Here is a 24,701-nt window from a genome sequence, read left to right on the forward strand (position 1 = left end):
ATAACTGTGGCACACTTCATAACAACTTCGTTCTCTTGATTATCACGACAGTCTTTACGCTGATCTATTTTGTTATTTGCGATTTCTTGCTTTGTTTGAACTTAAGCCTGTATTATCCATCATTGCCGCACCTGACTTGTTATACCTCATTAATCAAATCGTTCTTCACATCACTTTACAATATTTTAATTCTAGTATTTAATCTAATCTATTCATTAACTTGGTATTTACCCCATTCGGTAAACACCATTCTGTGTTAAGTTTAGTGTTTTCCAAGTATATATTTTTAGTGCACTAATCTCACTCATTATCTCTTTGCCAGAACTGATTATTTCGCTTTCTATCTCTAAGCTAAGTTTTATCTTAAAAGAGTGTAAAATTATTGAAGGCTGATAATCAGATTTGCCATTTAAGAACAGAAGTGTTATTGAGGAAATTCTGCCCTGTATCTTATCAGATTTCTTTAATTAATATTACAACTGCTTGGGTTTCGTTTTTTATTTTTTATTTTTTGTAATTTCGTCCTACATGATTCTTTCATTGTATTTTATGTATTTTAAATTTATTCACAGCAGCCAGCACTTATTAGCAGCATTGATAATTGCCACTAAATCTCTAAAGATGATAATAAAACATCATTTATTACAGAGAGAACGTTTTTTTTTTCTTTTCATACATTATCACTGCAATTAAGATTTGCTGTTAACTCAGCAGATTGTGATTTTTTATAAGGGATTATTTACTTTGTATGACTCGACGATTTGCATAACCATTGTTTAGGACTATAATTAGTTAATTGAGAAAGATAACTATCGATAATCATAATTGGTTACCTATTTTTTTAAATATTAGTTCGATTTTTTAATATCGGAATTTCTTTTTAGCTTATAAAAATATTATTACTTAGATTTACTGGATTACATCATTATTAGTTAGCATTGAATCATAAATAAGTCATAAGCTTTATTAGTAAATAAAGATAACGTCATAACTTGTGTTTATATAGGTTATGGGAAAGAGCAGTTTCCTGAATAATGTGGTCAGATCGTCAGGACTTGTGTAGTAGAATTCTATTGGAGGAAAGAGAATAAGGCTGTTGCTCTTTCTCTTAAGGAGCCTTTATGGTCATGTCGCCGATTGTTATGAGTAAGGAGTATGTATTACTAAAATGTTTCACAACACTCGGTTAGTGACTTGTTTAGTGGCTTGCCAGTGTGGTTCGTTTGATCAAATATCGATCACTGAGGTTACAAAGCGTTTAAGAATAGTAAATAAATGAAACAGGAAGTTAGATGTTACCTATATTCCCGCTGATACGACAAATAATTCAAGATGTTAACTTCATTATTTTTTTTTTAAAGAATTTTTGTAGTCTTCCCAGTTACTGTATTTAGAAAAAGTAGATGTTTGGTATGAAACACACGCATGAGTTTTCTCTCACCTCAGTTTACGTAATAGAAGTTTCCTGCAACTATTTTGAGCTGTAAATAATCGCTAAAAACCACAATTTTTGAAAGAGATCAATGAATTGTTCGCGTTCCTGGTCTTATAGCATAAGTAATATAAGTTTGGCTTAGATCTAGAGAGAATAGGGCCTAAAGAAAGTTGAAGAGAGTTCTGATTGAAGGTGAAGGCATTACTTTAGTTAGGGCTACATCGGTCCTTGAAGAACATGAGACTCGAATCACCACAGCTCTTCCAAGGGCTTTCAAATCGTCATCACATCCTCAGCCTTTTTTTCTCCTGGTTGTCCGGAGACCACTCACCTCCTCCATCTGATGCGAATGTTCCAGCCTGACTAATCAACCAGACTTCATTGTATCTGGCTGACCGAACAATTCTATGATTTCTCGGTTCGTCCGTATTTTATAGCCATCTGCCTCTTTATACATCTAAAGAATCATCTCAAAACTTTCCTTCTCTAAATTGCACGGCCACTTTGTTAATACCCATGTTGCCTACACAAAGTGTAAGATTAGACAAAGAAATTATTTACTATTTAAATATACAATAAGGCAAAAAGTGTGTAATGTCACCTTTGTTGGACATATATCATGATCTAACATGATGGGTATAGCCGTAAAAAATACTTATGGATGTTTGAGACCAGATTTCTTGCAGTGTTAAATAAAGATTATTGAGATTAAGTGACTATTGTCCATGAAACAACTGGCTGCCTATTTGTCGATTTTTTTTAAAAATATGAAGTTTATTTGAACTTAAAAACTAATTACATGTTGTAAATCCTCCATTAGAGTTATAATTATAGGTATTTAGAGATGTTTTCTCCCATTTGAAGAAGATGAATTTCATTTTATGATGTCCAGTTGGTAGGAACAATTTTCGTTTAAAAATAAACTAGATATAACTTGTTTTGTGTGATCTGTTCGTTCTGGTATTTTAAGTGGGAGGAATTATATTCCTTAAGTTTTAACTTTGACAAACAAGTTTGTTTGTCTTCACTGCGTTTCTGCTTTCAAAAATTTTGTCAAGTTGGGAATTGTACCTGGCAAAATAGTTCGTTTTTATTTTGTTTAATGGAAACTTTGATTTTTTGATCGTCTCTTCTTCCGGCCGCCTTCAGAAGTTCCTTTTTCTCGTGCAGTTTGTTGCAAAATAGGAAAACATGGCTTCAAACTAAAATTCTTATTTTAATGAGAACTCCTTCAATGTGGCTTCAAGCTTACCTAGACTTTAGAAAAGTTAGGGCCACTTCAGAAGTCGTCATTATCTGCCATTTGTTTCAGATTATTTTTAAATTTGTGATTTTTTGTCCAGTTTTTCATTAACAATATCGTAAGTTCTTGAGTCCATTTTGTTCACTAGAGATACATTAAAATGTAGAAGAGCCGGATAAGATGTGAGCTGGAAAAGAAAATAAATAAATTAAGTTACTGCGATAACGGAAGTTTTCTAAACGTTTAGAACATAGATCTAGATTAGTATTCACTTCGTGACAGGAAGTCAGATTGTGCTATGGATTTCAGTAGAATTATAGGAGGCGAAAATTCTTTGATTTAGAACTGCAAGATTGAAATTGAGAGTGATATTAATTAATGTGCCAATTAACGTTACTTAAGAACCTGCTGGGTTTATGCAAAAGTCTCATTTCCCGATTCCCTGTTTACAAATACAGAATGGTAACCGTAAAAAAGTGTGTGCTACAAGAGTTAGTCATTAAAATAAGGGTTATATTTGAAAAATGGAATCCCAGTTTGATGTGAAGAATGACGTAGACTGGGTTAAACAAATCCAAAAAAAAAAACCTTGTCACCAGAAAAAAAAAACAAGTTTTTATATGATTTAATGTTATTGCTTAGAATTACCATATTGCGTAATAAGAGATTTAAAGAAATCTTCAGAATATTACAACATGCTATCCAATCCTTCTAATCGAAAACATTAGAGTATTCCTAATATATTGGAGGATCCATACAGAGTCTGAAAACGCTCGCAATGGTTCGGGCGACAGGGTTAATCATTCGGCTAAGTGGTAGTTCCTCATTTTACTGCAAGTAACTTGCACTACTAAACTTTGCGAGAATTTTGGAGAAAATACTAATTCCAGCGAAGATAGTAACAATAGTGGTAAATGCTCCCAAGTGGAGATGCTGGTCCGCATTTATGAGTGCCTGTTGTGATATTTTCTCTTAGAACGGATGTTCCTGAACTTAGAATGTAACTGTACACTCTACAAAGATCTCATCATTTCCTTACATAACAACAATGGTACAGGCCCGCACTCTTCTTCTCAATTTCAATACAAACTCTCGTTTCCCGTACAATTACAGGTAATCAGCATGCTGAACGCTGATGGCCCTTACGACGAAGCACACTAGGAGTGCTAATAGTGTACGTACAGCTTCTTCCCTCATAATAATCATGCTTACTCCGCACTTAATTATATTTACTGATAGTAAATGTCTAATATATTTATATGTAATGTAATTTTTACTACAAAAAATAAGTTCTGAACTTACAGTGGCTACAAAAAGTATTTGCACACCTACGATTTTTGTTATTTCCAAAAGGCAAATGAAATAAATTATATCGTACTGTCTTATATTTTTTTGTTAGTCATTTTAGATACATATTTTATAGAAAAAATTATTTAATTATATTTATGTTTGCCAAAAAAAATTAAAAACTACATTTTAAAACACAAAAAGTATTTGCACACCAAACAATATTCTTGTTTGTTTAATTAATAAATCCGTTCAAAGGTTGATTTAAAATTTTAAATTAGAAATAATTATGTTTTGGTTCCAATTCAGTTGTTAGCAAGATTAACATGGCAAAAACAGCAGAAATTTCAAACACAATTCGCTTTAAGGTAATTAAATTGCGGAATAACAAAAAAAGTTATCGGCAAATCGCTAGTATCTTAAATATGAACATGTCCACGGTGCGATACATCATTAAAAGGTACGAAGATAGGGGAACTATTGAAAATAAACGAAGAACCGGTAGACCTAAAGTGTTAAATGAAAGACAAAGAAGAGGCATTGTTCGTCAGGTAAGGGCCAATCCATTCACAAGTGCGGGCGAGTTGGCGAATATGGTCGCGACAACATCTCAGCGAGTGAGTGAAAGCACTATAAGGAATGTTTTGCACTTGACAAATTATTACGGTAGAACTGCTAGGAAAAAGCCATTCATTAGTGAGAAGAATAGAAAAAAAAGACTAGAGTTCGCAAAGAAATATTCAGGCAAGTCAATAGAATTTTGGGAGAATGTGCTCTTCACTGACGAAAGTAAATATAACATTTTTGGAAGTGATGGCCGGCAATATGTTTGGCGAAAGGTAAATGAGGAATTTAAAAATCAAAATATAATTCCGACAGTGAAACATGGGGGAGGCAACGTGATGGTTTGGGGCTGTGTTTCTGCAAAAGGTGTGGGTAAACTTGTGTTTATTGAAAAAAATATGAATGCTCGAATGTATGTAGATATTCTGCGCCAAAATTTGGGCCAAAGTGTTCGTAAATTGGGTATGGAAAATTCATTTTTATTCCAACACGACAATGATCCGAAACACACAGCGAGAGTTACAGAGGAGTGGATGCTCTATAATGTGCCAAGGAGACTTCACACACCTCCTCAATCTCCAGATGTGAACATCATTGAACATATTTGGCAAATGCTACACGTTAGAATACGAAAACATACAATTTCTAATAAAGATTCACTGAAAAAGGCTTTACTAGAGGAATGGGATAAAATAAGCCTTGATGATATTAAACCATTAATTTGTTCGATGCCTAACAGACTCAAGGCTATAATAGAAGCCCAGGGATTAAATACTAAATATTAAAATTAATTTTTTTATTAAATTTTATATAGAATCAAGATGTGTGCAAATACTTTTTGTGTTTTAAAATGTAGTTTTTAATTTTTTTTGGCAAACATAAATATAATTAAATAATTTTTTCTATAAAATATGTATCAAAAATGACTAATAAAAAGATATAAGACAGTACGATATAATTTATTTCATTTGCCTTTTGGAAATAACAAAAATCGTAGGTGTGCAAATACTTTTTGTAGCCACAGTATATAAAGTCTATTACATTGCTTCTTTCCTCTCTAGTTGTATAAAGGTATGTAATATAATATATAGTTTGAAGGTCAGCAGACATAGTGATGCCAGAGAATAGAGCTGTTAGTGTTTCAATATTAAAACTATATTTACTCTTCGTAGTTGATTACCCGAGGGAAAGTGATTGTACTTTATATATTAATAACCGCGGATTGGAAGATATTATGGTTTGCGTCTGTAGATTACAGGTTATAGGTGGACAATATATCTTCTTCACTTCTATCAAGCAATGCTATCAATTTCTGCTATTCAGTTTTATTAAATCTATTTAAAAATAATGCTTAATTAAACTTCCTTGAAGATGCTGCTTCTTTTTCTTTTTCATTCCTAGATAAATTGCCGTCATTTCTAATGTATTCACAAAATTTAAATACAAAGTATTGGATGCATAAATTGATGCTGCCGAGAAGAACTATCTTCTAATAACAAGTACATTTTGTTTTAGTCTGAATACCAGATCCAAGGAAAATATGTAGTGAATAGGTTGACCAAAATAGGCGCTTCTTTTCTTTTAGATTGGATTCCTCAGGAGTTAGCCAGAAAGTCTTTCGACACTGCAGCCCAGAGGCTCTATTGCGGTATCCGCAAACTACACTTAAGAGTCTGATGGACGGCTTCCGTATGGAAAAGTATGGAAGCATGGATTTTCTATTTCCTTTGCACTGGCACAATCTCTTCCCTGTCATTTTCCACAGCCGTTTTTTTTCTTGACGTTCATAGGCGCTATGTTCGTTTCTAGATGTGCTTATAGAAATCTGACAGATTCCTATAATTTATCAGGTCAAATTGAATTTGCCTCCTATCATGAGAACTTCCTATTTCAGGTTCCAGTTGGTTCCCTGATGGACAGAATTCTGTACAGTAATAATTGACAGTAATTTTGCAAGGGAGTGTACTAAGACGAACTAGCTTTTGGAGCTTATTGTATCGTCCCCTTGTTTGTCCAATAGGAGAAACTTTTTCTTCTTGTTAATCCGAGGGGTTTCCCACCAATCGGTCGTTTTTTTACTTATCATCTGCTCTGGTCTCAAGTTACGTAAGTTCTTGTATAGTAGACTAAGAATAGGCAGCAACGAATTTACGTTAATTCTAAGAAGCCATTTCCTCCTTTCAAAGTCTGCACAGATCCTGGACCTTGTAGTCTCACCTCCTAGATCACTCTAAGAAAAGGTTTCCTAAGTCTCTCTTCCCAGATTTTTTATAAAAAAGATTTAAGGGCACGTGGAAGAGACAAAGGCACCTAATCCGCTGCTAGCTATATTTTTTATTTTACATATTTTTATTTATCTTCGTACGAGAGAGGAGGGGAAAAAAAGAACAGAAATTTAAGGTCAAAACAATTATTTCCGGCAAAACGGAACATAGTTCTTCGTGTTCTCTTGTCACACTAAAGAAATTTAATAATCATTGAAGCCGAAGACTACGGAGCCGATATCAAAACATCGCTAATGCTCTACAGACAATTAATTCTTTCGAGAATAGACTATGGTTGTTTCCTCTACGGGGATGCTGCAAAAAATCACTTGGTGAAAATAGAAAGAATTCAGTACAAAGCGCTGAGGTCCTGCTTGGGGGCTCTCAAATCCACTCCTATCAACGCCCTTTTAGTAGAGGCCCGTGACTTCCCACTAAATATAAGAAGGAAGCTGTTAGCTTCCCGCTTCATTGTAGACAGACTGAGAATCAAAAATCATCCAGTAACTCGCAGAATCAGTCACATAGCTACTCGAGTCCTCACAGAAAGATACTGGTTTGAAAGGAAAAGTCCAATGCTAGTAGAAGTGTTCTGTGACTTGTCGCACTTCTCAGTCCCCTTAAATCACCTTGAAATCCTTCCTAGGTATCATTTTGACTACCCTACACTGATTCAAAACTATAGTTCGCATATCTCCGTCAACTTCTACCAATACGACCCGGATCTTCCCAATGCAGTAAATAATTCTTACCTCCTGTCCAAACTCGAGAACAAATTCCCTCACTTTAATTATTTCTATACCGATGGCTCTAAAAGTAGTGACGGAGTTGGATGTGCAATTTATGATTCCCAGTTAGATTCCTGTTCTCAATACAAACTCAATAATTTAGCCTCAGTTTTTACTGCAGAATTAGTAGCCATCAATAAATCCTTAGCTTATTTACTGTCATCGACGGTCCAGCACGCCATTATTTTGAGTGATAGCAAAGGTGTGCTCCAAAAATTACAAAACCCAGGCAGAGACCCCTCTTTCCTGATTATAGATTCCTTAAACTTGCTGAACCAATTGATTAGGAATGGTAAGTCAGTATATCTGATATGGGTGAGAGGCCATTACGGGCTGGTCGGCAATGAGAAGGCTGACGCTGCGGCGAAAGCAGCCACTCGATTGCGGGAGCCTACCATTAACTCACTATCTCCCTCAGACATAAAAAGCTATTACAAGAGAGTAAGTTATAAAAAGTGGGAAGAAAGTTACTCCATATCAAAAAATCTAAAGGGTAAATTCTATTCATCCATTCAACCTTCCATTCCGGTCAAACCGTGGTTCAATCAATTCACAGAAGGTAGAGGATTTTACAGCACCATCTGCAGGCTAAGATTTAACCATAATTATTCACCACACCATTTGGCGCGTATCGGAATTCACATAAACTCTACATGTCCTTGTGATTCCGAGTCAATAGCTGATGCCAATCATATAATCTTAGCCTGCGACAAATATACCAACGGCAGGGATCAGCTGTGGAAGGCAGTACTGAAGACAGACTGCCCTCTACCCGCCGATTTACATACTATACTGACGCACCAGACAGACAACATCTACCGAGAACTATACAACTACATCCGAACAAACAAAATAACAATATAAAAGAAATAAATTATATCCCCTCGTAACATCTGTCAAGGTGTACGTTTCAACACATACTAAATCCGACTAATCAACTTTAAAATAATCGCAAGTGCACGTTAACAATGGCTAATTTGCGGGGTACAATAAGGCCAAAAAAAAAAAAAAAAAATCATTGAATGCCAATCGTCCTTAATTATTCCTCGAAAACTCCCACTAGAATTCAAATACAAAATTCTATGACGTGCAGATTATTTCTTTTCTAAATTTAAAATAAACTAAGTTAAGAGGTGATGGATGCTAAAAATTATCTACTTCCGACAAAGTTGATACACAGTTTTCAACTTTGAACGTGGGCGGCTAGTAATAATATTTGAACTGCCAGTCAGAAAGTTTTAAAATGTTGTATTAAATCTGATGGGAATTGTGTCTACAAAATATGTTGAAATAGCTTCTTCTTTTTTTTTTTGTGTGTCAGACAGGTAAAAGAAGTTGTTTTCTACCGAGAGTTCATGACTCCCGGTAAAGGCGCTTTTCCCATCTATTATTAGAATTTCCACCGTGTACTAAATATCACTAGTTTGAATAGTTCTAGGTTCAAAGACCCAAATTTAATTGCCAATATAAACATTTCCTACCTGGGCTTGTATTCATAACATATTTGTTTATTGTCCGTGTTCGCCAGTTGGGGCGGATTGCTGCCCAAAATTTTAGGCTTTCTTTTTAAAATGCTTCTGTTACCTTTGAACCTGTGGTGTGGTTCTGCAAAATTCAAAAAAATAAAATCATACATAGTTCAGACGATATTTCGTTTATTTTCCGCTTGAAGAATCGTAATAAGGTTTCAGTAAAAATCGTATAACAGTTTTATGTACTCCTTTCGAGGAAGGTCTAAGTCCGATGTCTCTCTGGGTTCATATTGTTACCACAAAGGAAAGTAGTCGAGTCTAAGATAAAAGCCAATTAAAGAGGGAGTAAAAAGTCCACTTAGGATTTGCACAAATTCCCGAACTCAGCAATCTATCTATAAACGACACTAATACGGTGGGGAACTGTATAGTGAAGAAATTATAACATGTTTATTTATTTATTTATTTATTTATTTATTGTTATAGTGGTCTTGTTTGCACATTAACCATTACTTTATATGAGGGCTGGAAAAAACCAACATATTGGCATGAACAATTACAGTTGGCTTCCAGCGCCTCAATTTACCAATATGTTGGTGTAAAAAAACCAGCCCTATCTTTTCCAATATTCAATTTGAGGAATAGCGCAGCCTCTTTCCCTTCTTTCTTCGTCATGCCAGCCACTCTTCTACTACATTCTGCGTCGTGGCTTCCATGAGATAAGGATATCTTGAGCGCTGCGTACTGACATTCCTTCCTAGAACAACACAATGGTCTCTGAATGTGACTTCGTTATTTGATGTGAGCTTAGAGTGGTGTAATTAGTAGTGTAGTTATGATAGTACTTGTTTGAGTAATTAAGAACTAAAATCGCAACTATGGAGTTTAGCTGCATCCTATATTTTTATTTTATTCTCTCTAATGAATTTGTAAATAATTCGTAGCGCATCAGGATTCATTATAGCTAAAATACTTTTAGCGCTACAGGGAAATCGTACATGTGTTGCCAATTCCTTTAGGAACTTGTCTCTATTTTTATTATATCTGCTGCATCTGAAGAGGAGGTGATCGATGTCCCCATCCTCCCCGCTATCGCAATCACATTTGGGACTATCTAATAACTTAATTTTATGCAGATGCGGATTTGTGAGATTATGGTTGAACCTCAGTCGCATTATTGTTGTGTAAAATTGCCTTTCCCCCTCCAGTACTTCTACAAACCATGGCTTGTTGGGAATCCTAGGCTGTAAATCAGCGTAATATTTACCCTTAATTTCTTTTTCCAGATCGTAGAGCTTTTGCCATGCGTCATAACAACGCTTTCTTAAAGCACCTTCGAAATCCGCTAAATTGAGCACTGGAGTATGTTCCCCTAATAAGATCGCTCTTTTTGCTAGCACGTCGACTTTCTCGTTATCAACTATCCCAGCATGCCCTTTCAGCCAAACCAGATGCAACCTACCCATTGCATTAATCAAATGACTTATAATTTCTATAATTATGGGATCAAAAACATCGCCCGGACGTTTTATTTTTTGGAGTGCACTTTTAGAATCACTAAGAATGACTATTATGTCATTACTTTGTATTTGTTCCGCCAGGATTACCGCATTCCAAATCGCTACGATTTCTGCGGTAAATATTGAGGCATTATTAGGGAGCTTGTATAGGCGAAAACTTCCCGTTTGCGGGTCAAGCACAGCACAACCTACTCCCTGCTCCGCTTTTGATCCGTCCGTAAATAGTAAATAAGGGTTGATTATGATTTCCCTCATGCGCGCTATAAAAGCTAGGTATGTTAAATCCCCCCATTCTTCTTTCACCTTATCATATAAATCTAAATGGACGTACGGAGATTCTTAACATGTTTACAAATAACCTATTTACTTTATTACGTATTCACATTTTTAATAAATGCTAGTTATTTACAGTTTGAAGAAATGCAAGTTAATAAATTTTGTTACTTTATGTTCAATAAAAGAAATTTATATGTTTAAACTAGTTTTGTAAACAAAGAACCTATTTACAAGAACTAGAGCTATTGCTTGCACAAATAGTGGCAACTCCGTTCTTCTCAGCTATAAACAATTCAGTTATTTTTACTTTTCTTTAAACTTCGTCTCTCAGAGATACTATTTTCTGTAGATGACAATAAAATTAGTACGAGATGATAACCGTTAATCTCGTGCTGTTATTGGAACCATCCGAAGCACTTATTTTAATCACTTTGAAATTATGAAATGAAGGATTTCTTAATTTGTTATTTTGTTATGGCCCTAATTTGGTCTCATAATGTGCTCGATAAGAAACTAGGTTATATCCTCTAATAATAACAATGTTGTTGTTCACAATCTGACTGGATACCAGATAAAAATCCAGATAATATTTTTTCCGTGGAAATTCATTTAATATTTGTGTTGAGTTTGTATTTTATTTGTTTAAAATGATGCTAAATGATAATTTTCATAATTATATTCAAAATCTAGTAGTTAGGAAATTTATAATCTTTTTGCTTTGAACTGATGTTAGCGATCTCACTTTGACTACTAATTTTAGATTCTTCAGCAGATCTTCCGCTTCTTTTGTTCTTAAATCTCTGAAAGGACCAAATTGAGGAGTCAAGTTAATGTAGAGATCGGTTTGAGAGAGACCCAGCTCTTCCTGTTGTTCTTCAAGTTAGTGGAACTCGACTCTTTATCAAGAGGATCTCCTTTTACTTCCTTATAAAGTAAAAATAAAGAGTTTGGTATGGTTGTTATCCGGGGCCTTTTGTTAGTGCAATGTTTACTTCTGGCGTGTTTTCTCATCGCAGACAGTGTATCGTACTGTGAGCTTATAAGAAGCAATTCGGAAGTGATAGTCTTATGGCAGGCAGCTGGACTCGGATTCTAGATCTCCGCGAGAGTCTAGTACTCTGCCATTGAATTTATTTTTAGTTTTTGGGATCGTTATTATCTCTAAATGTTAATTGAGATCCTAATCATTTACTTACTTACCTAGTGCCTATCAAACTTACTTACCTACTAAATGCTTTTATTGGACGTATTTTTTTTAGAGTTGAAAAAAATTAGTGTTTGGGGACCTCGGAAAACTACTGTATTAATTTTCTCTTTTAAGCTGGGAAGGTAACTGCGTAGCATTGAAAGAACTTTTGACCTTTTGTAAGGTCGCGCGCTGTTACTTTGCCACTACATTTTTAATCCCTAATAAAGATATTAAAAGTCAAAATTCATGATTTCTATCTGAATCGGTTTACTAATTGAGGAATCAGGGGGTTATTCTCCCTCTAACTCTAAATTTATACTTTTCAGCAAAATTCTTTAGGGTTAAATACCACTAAATGAGAGTTACACTCTATGGCACTTCAGTAAATTACCCGTGGGAACTTCCAACGTCTTACAGCACTTAATGACAACGGCTATTCCAGCAATTCTTGACGGTTATATTTGTATGGTAATGGCAGTAATATTTGGCTACCTGTTGGGCCTTAAAAAAAAAGAAGAAATACAGTCGTTTAACTTGGATTTCGTTTGACTAAGGATGCAAATTTTTACATACTTTGTAATACTTTTACTACTTGGCTCTAATCTTTTCCACATTTAGTGTTTGTAGGAAAAGAATACTTTTGGTTATTGTTCAATATCTTTCATCATAGTATCAGAAGGCATTACGTCGAACTGGGGTTTTCAAAAGGAGTATTTCGCTTTCACTGGTTTAAAAGTATTATAATAACAGTAGGCTTTCATTTTTTGGCTTTTGAAGATTTTTCAAGTATAAATTTTTATTTGTGAACAAATCAAACGTTCAGAATATATTTGGCCCCCCAGACAATTCCTCTTTTGCCGTTAGCTTTTCGTCTCCATTCGGTCATTCCAATTTTAGGCAAGATCATCTTCTAAGTCTTTACTCAAGCATTTCCTCGGGCGTGTCATCTTTCTCTATTTCCGGGGAATACCCTCTTTTGTTACGCTCTTGATCATCCTGTACATCAGGTAAACTTTCTACAATCCAAGCCAGCTTGTTCTTCTTGATATAATGAAACTTACTATATCTTCTTGGCCTCCTGATTGGATCTGATCCGCCATAATTTTTATTAGTTGCATTTAATTTATGTAAAATGAGTATAAAATATCAATTGATATATTCGCTTTGAGGTTCCCTGAGAGGTTTTTCAGTTAGTATTTTGTGAGTAGTTTGTTTGCATTTGTGTGTGAACACCCTAAATTAACTGAGGTATACTAGAGGTGGTGATGGTTTCTTTCTAAAGTACTATTTCAGTATAATCTACGGTCAGACATTACTAACAATGGATGAAATTTGCAGTTACAAGATAATATTTGTAAAAAAAAAACAACAGCAGTTATAGGAAGTGATGGTTTAATTTTTGTATTGCTGCTGCTATCTTTTGGTTTTCATATGAACTATTGATAACATATCTTCTTTTGTCATGCGAGCTACATACAGAATCACTTAGTACCCAAGCTCAGTCACTCAATTTCTATTCAGTAACTCATTTTAAGAATAGTTTTAGAATAATCTAACATTCAAGTACCAAATTAGGTGGGTCTTGGATGGTAGCGAATGCCCTTCACTATTAATTTTTTCGAACATATGTTACGTAGAAAAAATGTAGTTGCTCGCTAGTCTCGAACTAGAAGACCTAGCCACGAGAACATGCTCACAATCTTTACTCTAAAAATTATAATAGTTCTTATTTACTGATCAAGCAACTAGTATTGTTGCAATCGCTGTGTAAAGAAAAATAGCTTTAGCAGAAGTGGAACTTTGCCAAGTAGATTTGTTTAATTTTCTAAAAACTCGTAAAAAGCTGCACAGATTTCCTTCAAATTGCGTTGGTATTTATCTTCCTGCCGATCACTTTTATTTTAAATTATTTACCAGGAAATATGATTTTTAAGAGTGAACTAAGGTCTTTTAAGAAGAGTTCATGAAGTTTAGATTATTATACTGTAACTTCAGGTTTCCTTCATTGAAGTTTGTGGACATTGTTTTCGTCATAGACGGTTGGACCCATTATTTGTTCAAAAGACCAATTTGTTATATTTATATTTTCGACTACAGTGTATGTAATGATCTTAGTTTTTTTCTTCATTTAGTTTTTATTAGTACTCGTAATATTGATGGCAAATACGATTGTTAAATAAAGAGTAAAAATAAATGATAAAAATCTAATTTCTGTCTCCTTATTAGAAAAAGATTGAAGTTAATTATATTTACCCTCTATTTAATATAGAAGACCATACAGTACCTGTTACTAATGATATTGGATGACCTTTTTACATGGTTCCACCACACTGCTACATTGTTAATTCAAGTGACCTTTTCACCACCACATATTGTCTCTCTGACTATGGTGGTATTTCATGTGCTGCTAGCTCTTCAATCGCTGGATTTACACTTTTTTGTATGTATAGGTGAGCCTCTTGTATATCGGAAAAATCGATATTACCTATTGGGGATTTATTTATCTTGGGTTGTCAATACTACTTTTTATCACATCCATTTATTGTAATAGAAAAAAATAAAAATAAAAGCTATTGATATTATTGCAGTAATTTATGTGAAATTGGTTTTTTCAACGGCTACAACTTATTGTAAGTTCCTCTTTGTTTGACATTTTTTTGGGGGAAGGAAGTATCTTTAGGGAACTGTAACCTTTAGCAATCTTCTTAAAGGCCACCATAGAGAGCGATGTATGCAAGCTGTACCAATGGGTAAGGGATGGTAATTAATTCCCAGTTGATTACAACTGAAGAAATCCAATTGCCAGGAAGTCGCTTCCATCACCACTTTGCGGAAAACGTTTTTGTAATGAAATTTTGGCAAAAGAAAAGTACCAACAATTTTCATTACACTTTCATATGAGTGAGTAGAGAATCAATTTGGGTGATTAACATAATAAGCGCCTTATGAGAGATTAAACTTTGTACCATCTTTTAAAAGCTATGAAATTAAAGCTATAACAATAGAAATAACTTAACTTATTACCACAAGAGGAGGAATTTTACTCTTTCTCTTAAGAAGTTATCGGATAGCCATGGGACGTTTACTGGCTATCAGATCTTTGAAAGCTGCTGAAGGCTAGGGTGAAACTGTTTGGAAATCCTGAAGAATTCATGCCTGATTTTTCTGAAAAATCCTGATCTTTTGCAGCCAAAATGAGTTTTTTTTTCGTCTGGATGTCCGCACATTCGGGATAGATGTGCAGTGAAGCGGCGGGGCAGATCGCTTGATCCCCGGGCAAAGGTTTGCGTAGTTTTTACGGGACCCGTCCTCTAATAATGAATGGCACTGTACTAAGCTTGGACTGCTAGTGCATACGGAATGCGTATATCCTAGAGGTCGCAGGAGTGTTTGTTTGGCCTTAAAATGGAGAAAAAGTTTTATCAACAGCTATTCGCTCAAACATCGTAGGCTTCGTGATAAATCATTGTAGATTGAAGAATCACACGGATTGCACGAACCTGGAAGAAGACCTACACAGTAGGTTCTGTCAAGAAGAAGAGGATTGACATTCCAAATTTCGGTACCTGCCAACAGATTGACTGTGAGTACAATCGCACTACATGAAGCGATCTAATGAAATAGTATAAACTACATTTTCAAATCCAGCTGTTCATCTGCAAAAGAGGACAAAGAAAACAGAACCCGACTCCATTTAAAAACTTTGATAAGAAAAGAAGTACATCTTGTTTACGATGAACACAATACGCCCGTTAGCAACAAGTGAATACTAAAGCGCAGTACGAGCAATCCACTTCCATTTTCTAGCATAAATGCAACCATTTCTACCTCCAATTTTTTACTTACTTTAGAATTAGACTAAAGTGGCAAAATTTATACTTTGATGGCCAGACAAGAAATCAGAGTGAAGTGGGATCTGGCGTAAAGTGGTGTAGCAGCTAGTGTTGCATTTCTCTTTGTTGGCTGTTTAGCTGGGTGTTTGTACATAGGTGTCACACAAGACCCGCGGTTTATTGATTCAGGAGAGATCCTCTGCTCCTTGGAGTCGTCAACACTAGTTGCTCTTCTATCAGTTCGCTCTCTGGTTGTCTCACTCTCTACTCCGTGTGTACGTTTGACCCACTTCCTTCCACAAAAAGAAATCACCTCTTTTACACCAATCTCTTTCAAACTCTGGCAAAAAGTACCAGAAGTCATTGTAATGGTGCAAAAATATCTCCTCTTTTAACCCTCCTCTCTTTATCACAATTCCTCTTCTTATCCACACCCTCTACACATTGTGTCCTACTTACATACAAGTTTCTTCAAGTATAACATAAAGAAAACCTTACAGAACTTTTTTGAACATCATTTTTTTTTAACAACACATTTTTTAACCTTCAAAGAAATTTTGCGGCTGAGTAAATTTGTAATAGTTTATTCAAATAATAATAAACTAATTTTTCTTACTTTTTATGCAACAAGTTACAAATGCAGGCGACAAACTTCTGCTGAGTTCGAATTACCGGTATCTTTCATAAATAAAGGTTGGGTTGAAGCATGAAACTAACATTCGTATATCTATACCATGCTTCTCAGGGCAAAGTCAGTGTAGATAATTGAATATTGAATATTTCACTTCTCAATCACAATTTTGGTTAATCTGAATTTTCCCACTTCACAAGACTTTATTTGATGAACGGTTCGTAGTTGATATTTGGATTTTCCGAATTTTAAATGCGTTGAACTGTGATGCTGCATCAGGTATGATTAGTTCATGTGCTTTCTAGGTGGCTAGATCTTTTTACTCTTTCATTATTTTGCGATCGTTTGTGTTGCTTTGATTCTATATATCGTGGACAGTAGTTTTTTGCTTCGTACTTAGTTTGTGAAAAGCCTGGATAAATCTTAACATTTTTCTTTTCATGAATAATCATAATTTTACTAATTACAGAACAATTAATAGTTGTTAAATTTAATATATGCACGACAGAGATATTTACTAGTGGATAGCGATGAGTCAACTAGTCATTTATTCCTTTGTTTACTGTTAACCAATGAAAGTTATTGTTCCACTAACAGCAGTTAAACAGATAAGTGTCTAAATACGTTACTAATCACAGTGACTCAAAATTGCTGATAAAAAAATGTTTATTTATTAGAGCGGCTGATAACAAAGGAAATAATTAAAAGAAGGGGCAAGTACTGGCATGTGAAGAATTGGAATGGAAACCCTGGATTTTCAAGAGAACTTAATAAAGTAGTAGTTCTGAGTATACTCGTACATGGTACAATTAGATATATCATTTAATAAAATTGCCCTAGCTGTAATGGATGTCTAATGAAACGATATTATGGAAGAGTCGCTACTAATTCCAAGTTTCAGTTTCAGTACTTTTAATTAGTACTTTCTATTACAAAGAAAAAATTAGTAGTAAATTAGTGCGTAATTTCTGTCAGTATCATCATGTTCATAGTGTTCAAGAACTTCGAAGCGGCAGTAGTTCGATTAATAATAAACTATTTATAATAACTAACAGACTATTTATATCCTTCACGTTTGTGCTCTCTACGATTTTTGTTTTTATAGTTTGCAAATAGTCTTAATGGTATACAAAGTTACCAGAATGACTTAACAGAAGAAACTCAGCCCTACAGCCAGCTATTAACTAGCCAAAAAGTAAAGGGGAAATAGGAGGGGGAATTCTACTCCTCCTTAGCGCCCTTAAGGTGGGGATGGTTTGTTGACATTGACCAGACAAAAGAAGGAAGGGGCAGTCTCAATAAGTCTTTTAACGGTTCATACTGAAATCACCTTCTCACTTAATCACGTTTGGTTTTCCACATTCTGAATCACCATTCGCGAGCATAGTCTTATGCAAGTCTGCTTCGCGAGTCGAGTTTCATTCATAGTCTTAATGTCACGAAGGTGTCATCTTTACTTTACTCTTTAGTATCTGCTTCTAAATTCTCTGCAGTCCAGCCATGGCGACTCCATTGTGAAACTTTTGCCAGTTCAAATCTTACTGTAGTTGTAACTAAAGAGATTGAAGTATTTCAGAGCATTGCGTGTCCATAGAAATTATTTAATAGAATGATAAATTAATACAGCAATACATCGATCGTAAGAAAGGCAATTTATTATTATTTGATAGGAATTCATTTATAAGAAAGAAACTATGCCCGGTAATGACAAGCTTGAATCATGTTTACAGTAAGCAGGTGCTGATATATAAAAAAAAAGGTACTGGGCGTGAGTTTCCTTTGAATTACAATATTAGTCATATTATAGAAATAGGGTGGATAGGTGTGACAAGAGTGGGGACAGCACAGTTAGCATTAGTAATGTGGAAATAAAAATAAGAAGAATTATTTCAAACTTCTAGAGAGAGATAAGATAGTAAACTGAGTGTCTCTGATACGAACAAACATCTACTAAAATCTAACACACTGTTAAAAGCCGATTATTTTATAACGTGTTCTTCGTCTACCTTAGTAAGAGAGATCTACTCCTCGGCAGCGCGATACTATTATACTTACTAAACCGTTTCTTACTTTGTACCATTCGGAATTAACTACAGTTTGTTGCGTTTATGTAAGAACATCATGCACAGGTAAATCATCAATAGTAAATTTATTTAGTAAGCTTGATTCCTGGAAGTTGTAAATTTGTTTTATTGTATTAGCTTTAAGTTGTTTTTAAACATTTTAATTTTAAGAAAAATATTAGTCTAATAAAATGTGTTTATTTTTTATGTTTCAGCGAGCAGAGTATAGCTTCTGCTCGCGCTTCGGTCATGGTGTACGATGATACGAGCAAGAAATGGATACCTAGTGGCTCATCTTCAGGTCTTTCCAAAGTGCACATATTTCAGAACCACTCTAATAATACATTCAGGGTAGTAGCAAGAAAATTACAAGATCATGAGGTAATTAAATTAAATACAAATATTTTTATTTTTTTGAAAATAGGTTAAAATATTAATTAGTGCAACAGTTTTGCCCTGAAAAATTAAGTCTTTTCCTTCGCTCTTCTCCGTAGGAACCCATTTTATAATTCCCTGACCAGGGCCCGGAAATGGGAGGTCCGAGAGACCAGTGTACCACTAGAATCTTTGAGTGCCAATATGACTAGCAGCCTTTAAGAATTGTTAGTTTTATTTGGCTAAGTTAACTGCAAGGATTCTTGTAGAAGAGGCTGGTCCCCAGAATCTTATAATTCGTCTAATTTCTTTTCGTTTAACGAGATAAATGATATAAGTATGGAAACAATTCTGTTTAAGCTTTTACTTTTAAAAGGTTGCCTATCAGTTGACGGTGATGGCTGTATTTTATAATTTTTTATATTTTATTTTTAAAATTTCTTCCACATATTTGAAAGTAATTAATTCCAAGCAATCTAATCTGTTAGATACAGAATAGTTATAAATAAAATAGTGGTTGAACATTTTGACATTCATTCTACGTTATATGCATATCATTTATCAGTAATAGTTCAGATATTCAGAAAAAATGGCAACTTATCAGAACATCCGTGGCGCTATAAGGCGCTCACTTGGCAATGACGCATCCTAGAACATATGGTGAAAAGATTGGAGCGGGAAACATTACTCCTATAAAGTTTAGGAATCCAAAATAAGAGTTTACTATTTCACAAAGAGTTGGAACTTAATCCTGAAATCATCCGGAAAGAATTTAACATAACTAGCTTGAAATGAAATTCAAGCATGTTATGTTAAATTCTTTCTTACACTTACAGTTCTAAATCTATTCTTATAGTTACTGACTTCTAATTTCATCCTAGAACCGTGATGGCGAACCTATAACATGCAAACTCATTTTGGGTGCAAGCCGCATCAGAGACAAAATATAATTTAAAATAATGTAGCTATTTGTGGAGTTCTTCGAAAAAAAGTTATGGAATTTATTGAGAATATGGATCTGGCAAACTTTTCTCAAATCAGTGATCATAAAGTGGGTTATTTAATAACTATTTTCTTTTACTATGGTTGCAAATATAAAAAATAATGAATATTTCTATAAGTGGCATGGCACCAGAGTTACGTAAGTTGTAAAGTTAGGAGTTTTCAAAATTTTGACCGCCGAGCTCAAAAGGTTCGCCATCACTGCCCTTGGATGCTTTCTAAAAGTGCTAAATGTTACTAGCAGAATATTAATCACTTTTGAATGATTAATTGATTTATAATCTGAATTGGCAGGGCTGAATATGTTACAACAATTCTTCAATGTTAAAGTAAATTTGCAGGAAGATAGTTATTTGGTTGTCTGCGAGCAGCACTGATATGTTTTCTTATAACTAAATATATGTACATATTATAAACTACATAAGAAAGGCCACGTAGCCCGTGCGGTTAGAGGCGAGACCTGTAAAGCTATTATGTATTGTGTTGGTACAGGGTTCGATTCCCGGACTAGGCCTTGGATTTTATTTAATGTCTAATACGAGAACTTTGTGTTAAAGTTTGTTTGCTAGTCGCCTCCGTCCACGACACCTAATTTGGTAATTGGACGTAAAGCCTGCCTAAAAAATTAGGCATTACTTTACTTTACTTTTAATTACATAAGAATGATTTATTATATAATAATTTCCATTCTGTCTGCAGGTAGTTATAAACTGTATAATATTGAAAGGGCTGAAATATAATCAAGCGACGCAGACATTTCATCAGTGGCGTGACAATAAACAAGTTTATGGGCTCAATTTTAGCAGCAGAGATGACGCGGACGCTTTTGCTCGTGCCATGACACACGCTTTAGACGTAAGAATTTTTAACAAGCATTTAGAAAATTTTATTATTCTTAGTTTCATTAACTTTTATTTTAATTTTTTTAAAAGAAAATGCTAGAATAATCTAAACATGGAATATTCATGAATTATTCATCGGCTTCATATGCCCAAGATTATAATTAAGCTTCTTTTTTTCTTCTTCTCCTTTTTTGCCATTTTCCTTGTAAATTTCTTTTTTAGCAGACAGTAATAACTTGTTTATACTTCGAATACACGAATTTGCATAATATTTGTACGTGATATGTCCTGAATTCCGTTTTTCATTATTTATGCTCTTCATAAGATATATTTTTAATTCATTGGAGCATGCTTTCTAATAAACTACTGACTGGATAAGTAATTTATTAACAATCAACAATGAAGGGCAGAAATAGAAACAATACTGTTTTTATCTTTAAAGAAATTGAGAATGTATAAGATAAAAAGAACGTTGGAAAAAGGGGTAACTGTTTCATAAACGAGATAGGTAAATGTGAAAATAACAGGGCACCTTATATGGGTCAGTCCCACTGTCAAATACATATTTGTATCAAAACAGTGTTAAATAAATAAATAAATAAAACAGGGCACCTTACAAGCAAATGTTTTAGTGACTTGTGAAAACCATTTCTTTTTGGGTGATTTAATTAAATCACCTATCGTTCCAAATGTTATTTGAAATTCTTATTTCATTATAGTTTTTGCCCTAGCTTGAGTAAGCATTTTCTAAGTGCACTAGTTCATTATTCACATTTAAATATTAAAAAAAAAAAAATTACATCCTGTTTTATGATAAAACAATAAAAATAAGTTGCAGAAAATAAGACAACTTACTTGAAACTAAGCAAAAGGAATTCTGAAATTAGTATATTACTTTGACAAATAAACATTTTGTTGTATAAAATAAGAATTTTTGGCATTCTTCAGAAGGATTCCTTGAATTAACTTAAAGAGATTCGAAGCAGACCATGGACCTTATGTAAAGATGCATTTTGTATTCATCTAAATTCCTCCAAATATTTGTGTTCATTGAGTATAAAGAGCATGTTCTTCATAACATAAAATTTTTTCGAATATTACCAAAGTGGAGTGAACATTATGGACAGGCAGTTCATGGAAACTATTGAAGAGTATCTCTCAAATTTAAGACACATCTATTTACATAAATCACTTATCCATTTAATCCAATATATTACAATTGTACATTAAACAAGTGTTGCTTCTGTTAAAAATATATTTTATAATTTTTAAATGAAACAGTTTTTCTTCATTTCACTTTATTAGAACTTAATGTTCTTTTCTTTTGAAGTACAACTCAAAGTTTTATGAAAGATTTTTCCATTAAAGCAAAACTAATAATTTTATCGATGCATTCTAGGTATTAAATAGTAATTCATTGCCAAGACCTCCTCCACAACCGTTAACGCAACAGCCACAATCCCATTATCAACAAACGAACGGCCAGTACGAAGAAGACATGGGATATAGGTAAGAAATTATTTTCTCTATCACAATTTAAGTCAGAATACTGTATCTCAGAGCATTATTTATTGGCCGTATAAATATATTTATACGTATAAAAATTAAATTCCAGAAAAACAAAATTTGTTTGGCGAATTATTTCAATATTTTTTCCACATTTCGCTAACAAAGGATGTTTTTCTGAATTTTTTTTAAAATTTTATTTTATTTTTCATTACTACAGAAGAAATAGTTAATTTTCGATTAATTTCTACGTAAATCTTTGTATGCTTACAAAATTATTGTATTTGTATGCCTTCATATTTCTTACTTCTTGACGCATACTATCCTGCCAGGTGCTAGTTTATCTCTTTGAATGCGTTTGCATTTCTATCCTAAATGTAATGGATAGATCTATCCGATATTATATTGGCTTCAATCCCTTGTTAATTAAAGATATTGTGACAAATTCATATTTCCAATAGATTTAACATTATTACTATTAGTTCCAACTGCAGTAAAAATTTTCTCAATTTAAACTTGCGGTCCTTGCCCACTTTTCTCAGGTCCTAAAAGCAATTAGTATTCTTTGATTGTATTGATCTTTTACAACGTATTCAAATTGATAACCCACTGATATGATAAAAAGTTCTTATATTGACTAATATGGTAAAACTAGAGAATATACAATGTTTATGGTTAGAATTTTAATCTTTTCCATGAAGCATGTTTTGCTGCATACCCTTTTAGGTTGTGGAATGAATGTACAAACCTGGTCTTCTTCCCTTAAAAGTAGATCTGGTTTTTTCAAATTTATAATACAGGCCAAAACATAATTATTTCCCGGTCTTGCATTCATAAATTACTTCCTCCTTCATCTAGATTTAGAACCAATACTCTCAAACATACATGAAAAATAAACTACCTTTCTCCATCTAAAATACCAACAAAGTATGGTTAAGTGATCGTAATTGTTATTTATTTAGTCTGATTTATAAATTGATAGAATTCTGAAAGAAATACTGTTATAAATCGTACCTTCGTAGTAATTACATTAATTATGTTGAAATATATGAACTAGAAAGAATTAAGAATATCTCTTATAAATTGAAAGATTGTCATTTTAGCGTTAGATATAGGATTTCTTCTTGGATTTAGGAATTTCATTTGTCCAGATCGATGCTAATGACTTGTGAAACAAAATTATGCAATTTGACCTTTCACGTTATGTGAGCCAAATAATCTAGATGAATTAATTTTGGGTAAGTTCATTTTTAAAAGAGAAAAGGCCCCCCCAAAAAAGCTTTTCAAATAGTTTACGACTGTTTCTCAGCCGGGGATCAGATATAAGCTGATTTCATTTTTTGGGGGTTCAAAGGAATATTTATTGATAGAATTTTTTTTCTAACGGTTTGTATGATTTTTCTGGATTAAGTTCGAGAGGAGCTATTAAAAATTATATTAAGCTCATTTGTTTATTATTATTAGTGGAAGCAAACTTTTTAGTTTCTATAATTCCTCTGGACTCAAGCATCAATGAATTAGAACTCGAATAGAAATTTCATTTTCATTTACTCTATCAGATACATAAAGAACAATAAATTGGACATCAATGTTCTTTTAATAACAGTTCTCTCAACAAAGATCCTAACCAGTTCTGGATAATCTAAACCTTTTCTTAAAGCAAGTAAACTACCAAGAATGGATGGTGTATTCCAATATCTCAAAAAATGAGGGATCTTTATTTCAACTAGATGCAACTGAGAATTCCTTGAAAGAACATATCCCTAACCGGTCATCCAAAAGGATAGGGGATAGAAGCTTCAAAATTTTAGGAGCTGAACGGATTTGTATCTAGTGAGAGCCCACTAGCAAACTAATGGTTCATGAGAACAGCCTTTACAACCTTAATACGAGAATTACCTTGTGATTTCGCGTTTAGATTGAAAGGACGTTAGAGGTAGTCCCTCCTCTCTTCAATTGGAAGAACATGTCAATGTAAAGCTGGAAAAAGGTTGCTAATATTCTAGTTAACAAAAATAAATTCAACAAAAATTTAGATTATTATTAAAAAAGAGTCATTCACATCAAGTCACAACTCAACTGATATATCAAGCTTCAAGCAAAAAATGGTCTTTAATAAACTTAATGGGGTTCCAAAGATGACTTATCCTTATGGTCGTAATGCCAATTCTTTCATCCTATTCAGTCTTAGAATCTTGAAGGCTAAATTCATTCTTAAGAAAGTTTCTTTTCTTGCATATTATCGGTTCCCAAATTTTTCACAATTACACCTTTCAGAATTTCTCTCAAGGGCATTTGGTTTGAAAACAATATACGTGTAAAAATTTGCTAAGATAGTGATTTAAAACAATATTCCTTTAATGGTTAAACTTGAATTTCTCAATCAAATCACACAACTGCTAGTTGTATAA

The 24,701-nt window shown here is 33.7% G+C and overlaps 1 protein-coding gene across 22 annotated transcripts in view; it reads left to right on the forward strand.

The window, feature by feature from the left end:
- LOC141455622 (uncharacterized) overlaps positions 1-24,701 on the forward strand; it is a 115,843-nt gene that overhangs the window by 77,585 nt on the left and 13,557 nt on the right. For 19 of the 22 annotated variants that reach the window (XM_074130831.1, XM_074130838.1, XM_074130818.1 and 16 more), the window contains 3 exons: positions 18,781-18,946; positions 20,642-20,797; positions 22,184-22,293. In XM_074130831.1, coding sequence (XP_073986932.1) covers positions 18,781-18,946; positions 20,642-20,797; positions 22,184-22,293 — 432 coding nt within the window. Of the gene's footprint in view, positions 1-17,179; positions 18,632-18,780; positions 18,947-20,641; positions 20,798-22,183; positions 22,294-24,701 lie in introns of those variants that run through there. The other 3 variants (XM_074130835.1, XM_074130837.1, XM_074130833.1) reach the window with 2 other exon arrangements.

This window comes from Rhodnius prolixus, unplaced genomic scaffold (assembly GCF_049639745.1).
Source record: "Rhodnius prolixus isolate KJV_2025 unplaced genomic scaffold, Rpr scaffold_4, whole genome shotgun sequence".
NCBI classification, from domain to species: Eukaryota; Metazoa; Arthropoda; class Insecta; order Hemiptera; family Reduviidae; genus Rhodnius; species Rhodnius prolixus.